The following is an 11,761-nucleotide window of genomic DNA, read 5'->3' as shown; positions in this document are numbered from 1 at the left end:
CACCGCGGGGAAGACCGAGGGTTTACTAGCAAGATTCTAACGTTTCCATGGAAACGTATCCCTCCGCCTGTGATTGGTGTCTTTTCTCCTTCAGTTTCCTCCGCGCCGCTTCCCCGGAGTTCCCGCCCAGCTCCTTTGTGCCGCGCGGAACGCTGAGATGACGCATGCGCAAAAACCCTAGCTCCGCATATATAAGGCGGAACCCCAGGCTCTTCCTCGTAGCGCCGCTGGGAGTGTTGGCGTGTGAGGGATCTGTGGCTTTTTGTGTTGCTCGGTCCCTGGGCACTGCGAGCTGAGGAAGCGGAGCTCGCGGTCCAGTCATCATGTCGCGTTACGGGCGTTACGGAGGAGGTAAGAGGCTCGGGCCCAACAAGGGACATTAATGTGGGTGTAGCGAGTATAGCGAGGCTGTGGGGTAGGCACGGCGGTTGGGAGACGGTTATTCCGCGTGCGTAATGGCGGCTTCGGCGCACACCGTACGAAGCCGGAGGCAGCGGGGGCGGGATAGTGAAGGAGACGGGGGATGGCGGGTGTAGGTCTGTGTCGAGTTCCATGTTAATTCTTGGGCATTTTCGTCTCGCATACCAGCCTAAGTGAGGCCCACGGTCACTGTTATCCTGTTGCCCTTCTTCGAGCCGCCCGGCCGCCCCCCACACCCCCCCGCCCTCGGCTGCCATTTTGCGCACATTGACGAGCATGGTGGCGCATTTCCTTGGCGCTTTCCCGCCACTTTAGCGGACAGATAGGATCGCAGCCATAAAATCAAAGGTGAATTTGAGCCCGAACAAAACTGGCCGCCTCGAGCTGTGCTCTCTCATCCTACAGCCGGTCGAACTGCGGAGTGGGTATGGAGACATAATCTTTTTGTCTGGAGGCTGGTTTCTTTTCTCTTTTAGCTTTTTCGAGCGCGGTTTATGGACGGGGGCGGGGAGCTGGAGTCTTAGGCGAGCCTGTGCCTGGGGCGGTTGCCGCGGAGGACGAGACCCGGTGCAGCCCTGCCCTGCTCTGCCTGCCGGCCCCGGTAGGGCCTGCCGGCCGCCGCCGCTGCGGGTCCGCGCGCTTCCAGCGTGCCCGGGGCTGCCGGGACTCGGGGGCGGGGCCGGGGCGGAGCCCGCCTCACGCCTGGGAACATTCTACCTGCGTTCTTCCGTCCCTGAGTTTTGGAGGTTTTATTCCCACCTCATTAGAATGTTAAGAACTGTGTCATATGCTTAGCTCGTAAGAAACTTACCGACCTCGCTGGTTTCGAGACCAAATACAACCCTCGGTAGAGCACTAAACGTGCTTGCACAGAGGTTGGCCTGTTTTAAGGCAAAGAATTGATTCAAACTTAGATCAGCTTTTGCATAACATGCGTTCTTCTATTTGCATTTTTAAACAGAAACCAAGGTGTATGTTGGTAACCTGGGAACTGGTGCTGGCAAAGGAGAGTTAGAAAGGGCTTTCAGTTATTATGGTCCCTTAAGAACTGTGTGGATTGCAAGAAATCCTCCAGGATTTGCCTTTGTGGAATTTGAAGACCCTAGAGATGCAGAAGATGCAGTACGAGGCCTGGATGGCAAGTAAGTAAGATGCCGATTATGAAACTTAGGTTCGTTAGAATAGTCCGATAGGTGGGGTGATGAGATAGGTGCTAAGTTTGGATTGTGTAGTCTAGAGGAGACGGTAAATTGCTTACTCTCTTAAATACATAAAATTAGCTAAGTTGGAGTTAGGAGGACTTAACAAAGATAGCTGAAGCTTGTGAAAGGAAAGAGTGGTTGGAAAATTGTAAATTTAGACGTCACCTGAGTTTTTTAGCATTAGAATTTGTTGATTCTTTTTTATAGGGTGATTTGTGGTTCCCGAGTGAGGGTTGAATTATCAACAGGCATGCCTCGGAGATCTCGTTTTGATAGACCACCTGCTCGCCGTCCCTTTGATCCCAATGATAGATGCTATGAGTGTGGTGAAAAGGGACATTATGCTTATGATTGCCATCGCTATAGCCGTCGAAGAAGAAGCAGGTATTTATTTTAAAGCAATGGTTGGTATACTAGTTAATCAAGTAATTTTTTATTAGCAAGGCAGAAATTAGTATTTTTATGTAATTGTAAATGTTAATTGTACAGGTGTATTTTACAATTTTTGTTTAATTAAATGTTAATATATTAATAATCAACCTGGTCAAAACCTTTCAGGTTTCTTCGTTTGAGTCAGTCGCCTTGATTCAGAATGTCACGAGCCTTATGATATGCTGAGGCGCCTTGCAAATCCGACAATTAAGATCCTCCTAGACCTTGAGGTGATCAGCATAAGAGGCCAGATCCCCTCGAGTCATCTACACCTAGCTTCACCTTATTTAAAGGGCAGAAAATTTGAGTTGGTGATCGCCGTAACAGTAAATTTGGCTTACAATTGGGGCCCCCTCCGGTTTAGAAAGAGGAACATCAGATTGACCACATTCCCAACTAGAAAAATCTTCTTGCGTCAATCAAGCCTCACCTGGCTCATTTGGCTGTCAGTTTGATCGTCGTTAGATTGAAGAAAACATCTAGATGCAGCGATCGGCTATAGATACTTCTAGATCGTCTAGATCTACTAGACCATGGGCCAAAGAGGGTCGACCTGCAAACTTGCAAGGTTTATTTTAAATACACATTACAGTGTTTTATATTTTGTAATTCTAAGATGTAATTCAGCTGTTAACGAATCTTTTTTTAGGTAGTTTAAAAAATTTTTTCTTTAAAAATAAAAACTCGGCAACTAATAGGCCCAGAGTTTATTTCCATATGAGACACTAAATTTTTAAATAGTTTTGAGATTTGATTTCAGCAGAGGTACACAAACTATAAAAACGAGTTGCCATCTCACATTTTGTCTATTTCTAACTTGAAAAATAGGTCACGGTCTAGATCACATTCGAGATCCAGAGGTAGGCGATACTCTCGCTCGCGAAGCAGGAGCAGGGGAAGGAGGTGAGGAATCTTCATTTCAAATTTTAACAAGCAATAAAAAACTAACTGGAGATGGACCTAAACCTCTTTGGTTTAATTTTTAGGTCAAGATCAGCATCTCCTCAAAGATCAAGATCTGTGTCTCTTCGTAGATCACGATCAGCCTCACTCAGACGATCTAGGTCTGGTTCTATAAAAGGATCGAGGTATTTCCAGTGTGTAACATTTCCCCCTGCCCCATTTGTATTTGGATTGTCACATCTTAATGACATTAGCAGAGTGTCTCAAGGACATAATCTGGGTTGATGGGGTGAATTTGAGACCTTGGGAAGTTGTTCAGGGAAGTATTTAGTCGTGTGTATCTATTTTCTCTTGGATACTGTACACTTTAAGAATATCCAGCTCATTGAGTATGATAGAAGCAAATAATTGAAATGGTGATCCTTATTGGCTATCAGAGCTAGTTGAAAATGGGATAATTTGTCCAATCTTTTAGACTGATAGGAGACAAGAGTTGCAACTTGCTCAGTTTTAGCCTCTATTCTGAGCCTACCCCATAAGGTGCTCAGGAGGTGTTTAAGGAAATCACTAGTATGGACTAATTCATGTAATTTTTATTTTTAAGATCCAGGTCAAGGTCAAGATCAAGGTCCAGGTCTCTTTCACGACCAAGAAGCAGGTAAGGGTATACATTCGATTAATGCTCTTGTAGTTACATGGCATCAATATCCAGAAAGTTCAAAAATGTTTGGAATTGTTGAAGTTTCAAGTGTTAACTCTAAGCCTAGGTGTTAAGTGGCACACAGTACCTTAAATTAACAAACTTTAGAACTTCATCTGTAGATGGCCTGTTCTGGCTGACTTCTTGGACAAGAGTGTATGTCAAGCTACAGTGAGAAGGAAGTTTGTGACTTTGGTGTTACATTAGGAGGCACATGTTAGAACAATGGATAGGTGCATGGAGGAGCATTCTAAGATGGTTGTGCTTAATTAAGGTAGATTAATCATGACATAGCTCATTTTTATGAAGAACAGTTGTTGGAAGATTGGCTTTGGTTAAAACTGATAGGCACCCCCCCCCCCCCCCCGCCCCCCTGCAATTTTTAATTGAAGCCTGACATTTAAGTTTGGGACAGTTGGGGGGGTTGTTTCATAATATTGTGACTTATAATAAGAAAGGGACTGGTTAGTACATTTTCTTAATAGAATCTCTCATGTTTTGACAGCCGATCAAAGTCCAGATCTCCATCTCCAAAAAGAAGGTAAGCTAAATAATTTGTTGCCAGATTTTAACTGTTAGATGCAGCTTCTGCATTTGTTTGTTTCCTGCCTACTTTGCAGGCTTTCATTTTGAGCTCTTGGAGAATTGGTCCTATATATATATAAAGTACTAGATCTTAAGTTTCCTAGAGGATTGTTTTTCCTGCTTCAATATCACCCACATAGTGACAATAAATAAAAAGGAAGTGCCTACATGAAGAAAAATTTTAGGTTGAAATTTGGCAGCCAAACCATTATCTAGTTGGTGCTTAATGATTTGAAAAAAAACCAAAACACCACCACAACTCATATAGTTCTCTTTAACTTAGTAGTTTTATCAAGGAGGCTATTAAAACAGCGACAAAGGACTTATATGTAAATTTTTCATAAATTTTTACATCTCTGTTATGGAAACTTACAGTTCCTTTGGCCACCTTTGAATTTATTGAAACTGAGTTTTGCCCTGATGGGTTCATGAGAAGAATAAATTTCAGTAGACACTAATGGGTTCCAAACCTAATGTTTTTCTTTTTAGTCGTTCCCCATCAGGAAGTCCACGAAGAAGTGCAAGTCCTGAAAGAGTAGACTGAAGTTCTCAAGTTCACCTTTTAGGGAAAAGTTATTTTGTTTACATTATTATAAGGGATTTGTGATGTTAAATGTAACCTAGGAAGGTTATTTCAATCACCTAATCAAAATGGATCTGGATTATTACTCTGTAAATTCACAGCAGTAAGATAATATAAATTTTTGTTGAATGTATTAACATCTTATGGTTTGAAAATGGTGGGTTTTTATTTGGCACATTTAAATAAAATGTTTCTAACTAGATTTTTGATCTGTGTTCAATATTAATACTCAATTGGTAAGCTTGAGTAGCCAACATTAGTATCATCCATTCTCGTACAGATCTAGTCTTCAACATCATTAACTGTAGTGAACACACACTTGGAAAATTTTTTTACCCTTAGAGGTTTGGGTAAGACAAGAACTCAAGTCCCCCTTGACAGCATAAATGCATCATTACAAGTCCCTGAATTAATCAATTGGAGTTGGTGTTCTATATTACCAGGCTAATGATCTCGATCTATTAAGCTAAAGGAACCACTGATTTGTCTATAAATAAGCATGACATAAACTAAACAAAGCTTATTAAAGCAAATGGTGTCAGAAGTAATAATTGGACTCAATGCTCCAGGAACTGAATTACTTCGGAACACTACAGTGACTTGAGGTTTTCAGGCTATTAGGTGGGGTGGTGTCAAATGAGAACTCCCATTTTAGGAAGTTCTCAGTGTACTTTGTTTTCGGCATTAGCCAATTTTATACCAACATTTTTGCATGTTTGAGGAATTGTCTAAATTTGGGACAACATCTTTATGTAAACCAGCTTTGCAAAATTTTCCAGTCCTATCCCTTGAAGTGATTGCCTTATTCTGAGCAGAGATCTGTTAATTCCTGTTAGATTTTCTTCCACTCCTCAACCACCGACATACTTTTATTTTGCCAGGCTGGTGCAAAGTAATTAAAGGTGTCAATCAAATGTTAATGAGGTGCAGTTTTGTAAATCTCACCTATATTTATTCAGCCACACATTATGTAGTTTCTTGGTAACATCTGGTGGACCTTAGGATATTATGGCCAGTAGATTCTTTAAACTTTAAATATCTTTAGTAGGACAGTAATAGTTAATTTTTAATTTCTTGGTGAAGCTTTTACCAGGTATTCTCTAGCCTTGAAGCAAAAGAAAAAATTGATCGTGCAAAAAACAATGCTGGTGGCACAGTGTCTGCCTTTGTCCATTTCCTTGGGTTATTGGGGTAGCATTGCAATTGGGGAACTGGTCTGCCTCAAATTATTTGATCTGAATGATCACTAGTATGTTAGAAGTTTGGATACTTTGTTTTTGGAATTTGAAAACTGGCTGAATTATGGTTGGCATAAAACTGTATAATTGGCAGACTTGTTGCACTTGGTCAGCTTTAATTGTTCTGTGTTATATAAAGATAAGTTTACTCCACAATAAATCTGCAAAGAACAAACAATCCTGATACTCAATTTTTGGGAGTGGGAGTTACGAGCCAAGAGTAGGAGTAATTTCTGTAGTTTGGGGATGGATTACTAGCAGTGCTCTAGAGATTAGTATGAGGAGAAAGGGGTAAGGGCCAAATGGTTTTAAGAATCAAGCACAAAGTTCTACCCTATGGGAAAGGGAAACCTGGTTATGTAGGTGAACACCAATCATACCATTGACTATAACTTAGTACCCCTGTGTTAGTATGCATCTTAAAATGATACTACTTTGGTGTATTGTGTGTACTATTCTATTTTTAGAGGTTAGCGCTGCTAAATATATGACTGGCTTGAGAAAGTGCTGGTCCAGACTCTAAAATCATTCTCAATTTTAAACCTGGCTCTGATTATTTATAACTTAACAACACAACAGACATGCTTTTAACATAGAACCTTATTGGTCCTCTTACCCAGGTAGAAAGGTAAGTATTGGCATACCCTTGACCTTACAGTGGTAATTCTCCCTTGAGCTTGGAACTAGGTAGGCTAAGTATCAAGTGGAAGTATCCTGCGTCTTGCAGTGTACATTCTGAGGACAGAGAATAGGTGGTCTTGAAATGTCACTCATTTGAGGTGTGGTTAACTGAGTGGTGTGTAGGATTGTGATAGTCATTTTATGTAGTCTAAAAGTCTAAAGGAGCACAGTGATTTCAAAGATGCATTAAGTGAGTAAGAATAGGAAGCTCTAAACTGACAAGTTGGCAAAGAGTTCATCAGAGTGAAGGATAGGAGCAAAGGATCCATTAGATCTGGCTTAGTGAGCACTTGGCTGCTTAGAGACCTTTGGAATATAACCTAGAAGATGTATACATAATCATACAGCTGGAGAGGTAGGAAGCAAAGAAGGTGAAAGGAGAAATACTAGTGGCCTGGCTGGTCTTGCAGTGTTTGGACTAGTGAGAACTGGTGACAAGTCAAAGAAATGGGGCGAAGGTGCCTAGGTTATGGTGTGGTAGTATTAAAGCTGTTATAACTAGGATTATTGTCAATAAAGGGGGAAAAGCACCAGTAAACAGTTTGCTAGGAGGTAGGAAAAGTACGAATCCTACCTGTGGTTTTAAAGCCTCTGCTCTTTTAATCTGTAGAGCATATTACTGCACATTTAAAACAAAATTACATGGAAAAGACAAAACATAAGAAAACAGCCACACGAAAGGGTTGCTGGTTTGATTCCCAGTCTAGGGCACATGCCTGGGTTTTGGGCCAGGTTCCTAGTGTGGGGTGTGCAAGAGGAAACCACACATTAATGTTTCCCTCATTTCTACTCTTAAAAATGAGTAAAAATTTTCGAAAGAAAAAAATACATGCAACCAATGCTCCTACCCATTGTAGATTATACCATTGTTAAAACTTGGCAATTTCTTTTCCACACCTAATGGGGAAAAGATGCTGAAGAGAAGGATAATTCTGGAGCACTTGGAATGTAGTAGCCAGTTAACTTTAGGCTACTTCTCAAATTTATTGCTCGTTCCCTTTTCCCATGGGCAACTGGCTCAACCTATTTTCATTTCATTTTTAGAGTTGGTGATGTCCTCAGGGTGTATATGGTGAGAAGGCTCCCTAGCCAACTCTTAGCCACCCAGTTAACTCCCAGAAGGCAGTTAACCAATTGTCAAGCAATTATGTAGTCTGCAAATACACAGATATTTTCCCCTTTTTTCTTTTTTATTTTTGCCTCCCCCATCCCCCATGTCCCATGTCCAGTCCCTCTTTCTCCATTTGTTTTTATAACACAAAATATGTACTTAGCTTTTCTCATCATCGTTCATTGGCAGGGTTTTTTGCAGGGCTTACTAAGACATATTTAGAAATGTTGCATACTAGTTGCCTAGGTGTTGCATAATTTATGCAGTAAAATTTTGTGCCCCTTCAGTGTACCAGGTAGTGCCAGCCTTAGAATATGGAGGTGAACAAAGTCTTCTTATGGAGGTTAAATTCTGGACAGACAAATGAAAAAATACCAGGTGGGTAATAACTGATCTGTGAAAGAATGGAGTGCAGGGTAAGAGAGATTGGGAGCTGGCTGCTGTGGTATAAAAAGGGTGGTCTAAGGTGGCTTCTGAAAGTGACATTTGAGCTAGTGAAGGGGGTAAACCACATTACTGGGGAGTGTTATAGGCAGAGGGTGCAGTGAGTGCAAAGGCCCTAAAGTAGGAGGGTGAGGAGGCCAATAGGAAGTGAACAGAGGAGAGTGGGAGGACGTGCATAGGAAGGCAGGAGGTGTAGGGTAATCCACATCATGTAGGACTGTATACCCTGGAAAGGACTCACTTTTTTTCCTTGAGTTTTTCAGCAAAGAGTAACAGGAATTGAATCAGTTCCCTATTGATAGATAGGGGGGCTGTTTCTAATTACTATTTCAACGATACAGCGAATATCCTTGTACAATACTTGGCACATGTGGCCCTGCATGTGTAGGATAATCACTGGAAGTAGAACTGCTGGGTACGAGGGTATGTGCTTTTATATTTTTCCCAGGTATTGTTAGTTTGCCCTGGTGGATGCCCATTCTCCTCTGCCATTGCTCACATGCTACACATGGTGGGCTCACGCTTGTTGAGTTTTACTAGTCTTGTATTGAAAAATGGTGTCTCAGCATAGTTTGTTTCTCCTCCCCCCCTTTTTGAAATTGTAAAATACGTGTTTTCTCCCAACTCTGGAAAATTTTCATGTGTTCAAAAGTGTGGTTTAGGTTCCCATGCTGTTAACACACTGAACTTCGTCCCTAGTGGGACACCTATTTGGATTTACACTGTAATTGCTGTTTACTTCTCTGCAGGTGTGCCACCACGAGACACTGACAGCCGGCCTTGTTCCGGTTCCTTGTTGCCTAGCACTTAGTAATCCTTAAATATTTGGTGAACAGAAAGTGAGTTCCTGGATGAATGAATTCTATTAAACCAAGCACATAAAATTTTAATCTCATCTTCTGCAAGACCTTTATAATCACCATTTGAATTAAAAGCCCACATTTTCCTTTTAGTCTCCCATAAGACTCCTGTCTGGGTCTGCCTGCAGAGGATTGAGATCCTTAGGCTGCTATTTGCTCTGCCCTGCTCTGTCTACTGTGAAACTGTAGTACCAGGTTTTTTTCTCCTTGTCTGGGTTAAGTTGGAGAGTTCTCCAGGAAAGGTGTGGGAAATTTCTGTGTAGAAAGTTTTCTACAAAACAGGGTGCAGACTTCCCTACCATCCCAAGAGCCCAGGTGAGAGCCTAACCACGGAAGGAAGGTCAAGTCATTGAACCAGCCCATTGACTTCAGCTGCTTGAGGTTATATGTCTCCACCCCTAGATTCCCGACTGAAAAAAATCTTAGTGACAAGAAATTGAAGGTGGTTGCATGCGATCCTGTACAAAGACCCTGTTCGTTTTTATCTTGGGTTGTAATACGTCTTCAGGAAATCTGGATTCTGGAATATGAATCCTTCTACTGCCACAGATGAGAGTTCTGGCTGTAGGGAACATAAATATGACAGAGGTCAAGGCAGATGGTCCAGTTTATCCCAGTCATGGTCAGGAGGACAATCACCAGGGTTCTGGGCTCCTGCTTCCCTTGCCTAAGGATGGATGTGCTATGCTGTAACGTTCCTATTGTTTGAGAGTGCTGGCTATTTGTTAGACCACGATTCAGGAAATGAGGGCCTGCAGGTCAGATCTGGCTCACTGCTGTTCTCATGCAGCTAATAAGATGGTTTTTACATTTTATTTATTTTTAAAATATGTATTGATTTTAGAGAAATCGATTGGTTGCCTCTCATACGCTATGCACCCTGACTGGGGATCCAATCCACAACCTACGAATGTGCCCTGACTGGGAATCAAACCCACGACTGTTTGGTGTAGGGACAATGTTCCAACCAACTGAGCCACACCAGCGAGGGCAGTTTTTACATTTTTATGTGGTTGGGAAAAAAAGTATAATATTACTTCAGGACATGAGAATTATGTGCAATTCAAACTGCAGCATCCATAGTTTTATAGGAACCACGCTCATTCATATACATACTGTCTATGACTTGCTGTTATGACAACAGTTGAGCAATTATGATAGACCCTTAAGTCCCACAAAGTTTAAAATACTCTGGCCCTTTACACAAAATGTTTGTCAACCCCTGGCTTAGACCTATATCTTCAATTGTTTACAATCTTCAAAATAATTATCTTTGAAAAGCTTGGGCGTCAGGATTATTGGCAGGGTTTGCAGGGCTTGCCAAGACGTATTTTTGGGCTGGGAGGACTGTTTCTGTGTGACTCATCGTTGAGGATGTGCTTCACGGAGCCAGGGAGCAAATTCTAGCTGAATATGTTTATGCACTTAACATATTGGTGAGCTTTATGGAATGATAATGGGGAAAGCTTTTTACTAGGGCAGTGGTTCTCATTCCTACTTACCTATTAGGACCCAAGAAGCTTTAAAACCTAATGAAACCAAAATTGCTAAGGGTGAAGCCTGGGCATTAAAATCCAAAAAACTGCCCTGCTGATTCTAATACACAAGCAGCATTGAAAACTGCTGTTAGCCAGCTTAGCCTGGTTCATTAGTTATTGGGTGGACTGGCTTGGCTTACTGCTGTTATATAATAGTCACTCATCAAAGCAGGGCTCTGTTATGTATTCTCCAGGTTTCTCTGATCCTTTCTCTAGCCAAATGCTATAATGGAACCTTTCTATGCAAACGGCAGAAATTGCATTTTAGTTTGTATTAGTACCAGTAGAGGTCACTGTGCTCAGAGAAATTTCATCTGAAAAAAAAAAAGAACATTCTGTTCTGGAAGTCTGAAGCAGTATTTACCAGCACCAACGCTACTCCAGGCATGGCCTCTGGTCACAATTGTGTCAGACATCTAAGGCTCCATTAGGTACATATAGAACACTTACAATTGTATCTTCTGATGTGATGATGCTTTTATCATTATAAAATATCTGTCTAGTAAGATTTCTTGTTTTAAAGTCTATTTTGTCTGATACTAACATAGCCATTCCAGCTATTTGTATGGTCTGTCTTTCCCATCCATTTACTTTTAGCGTATTGGTTGTATGAGTATATCGTTAGTTACTAGATCTTGCTCTTTGACTTAGTCTGACAGACTGCCTTTTGTGGTGTTTACACCATCTACATTTAGCATGATTAGATTTATAGTTATTTTGTTTTCTTTGTCTCCTTTTTTATTCTCTGCCTCCTATAACTGCCTGTTTTATATTAAATATTTTTTAGTGTTATCATTTTAACTCCTTGATTTTTTTTTCACTATTGAGTTATTTTTTTAGTTACATCTTGATTTATCACAGTCTACTTCAGATTAATATTTTGGTAAAACACAGAAATTTTGCTCCAATATATTTTCTTTTTCTGAGCTTTCCTCCCTGGTGCTATATATATATTATAAACTCAATGAACCATGTTATGTCTTTTAAAGAAGTGATGAGAAAATACACTTTGTTATTAACTCACACATTTATCATTTCTGATCTTCTTCATTTCCTTCCATGGA

The 11,761-nt window shown here is 41.1% G+C and overlaps 1 protein-coding gene across 2 annotated transcripts; it reads left to right on the top strand.

Moving 5' to 3' along the window:
- Positions 1–88: 88 nt before the first annotated feature.
- SRSF7 (serine and arginine rich splicing factor 7) lies at positions 89–5,027 on the top strand. Of its 2 annotated transcripts, none has more exons than XM_024552910.3 (8): positions 89–351; positions 1,382–1,562; positions 1,830–2,006; positions 2,883–2,957; positions 3,041–3,142; positions 3,562–3,615; positions 4,163–4,198; positions 4,732–5,027. In XM_024552910.3, the coding sequence occupies exons 1-8, from the start codon at positions 324–326 to the stop codon at positions 4,784–4,786; spliced, it is 708 nt and encodes a 235-aa protein (XP_024408678.2). In that variant the 5' UTR covers positions 89–323; the 3' UTR covers positions 4,787–5,027. The 2 variants fall into 2 exon arrangements, with proteins under 2 accessions (XP_024408678.2, XP_024408680.2); XM_024552912.3 differs by having other exon boundaries at positions 200–351; positions 3,041–3,118.
- The last annotated feature ends 6,734 nt before the right edge of the window (positions 5,028–11,761 follow it).

The sequence above is a fragment of the Desmodus rotundus genome, chromosome 5, assembly GCF_022682495.2.
Source record: "Desmodus rotundus isolate HL8 chromosome 5, HLdesRot8A.1, whole genome shotgun sequence".
Lineage (NCBI taxonomy): Eukaryota > Metazoa > Chordata > Mammalia > Chiroptera > Phyllostomidae > Desmodus > Desmodus rotundus.
Note: the sequence above shows the minus strand (reverse complement) of the source record. Positions and strands in the feature narration are given on the sequence as shown.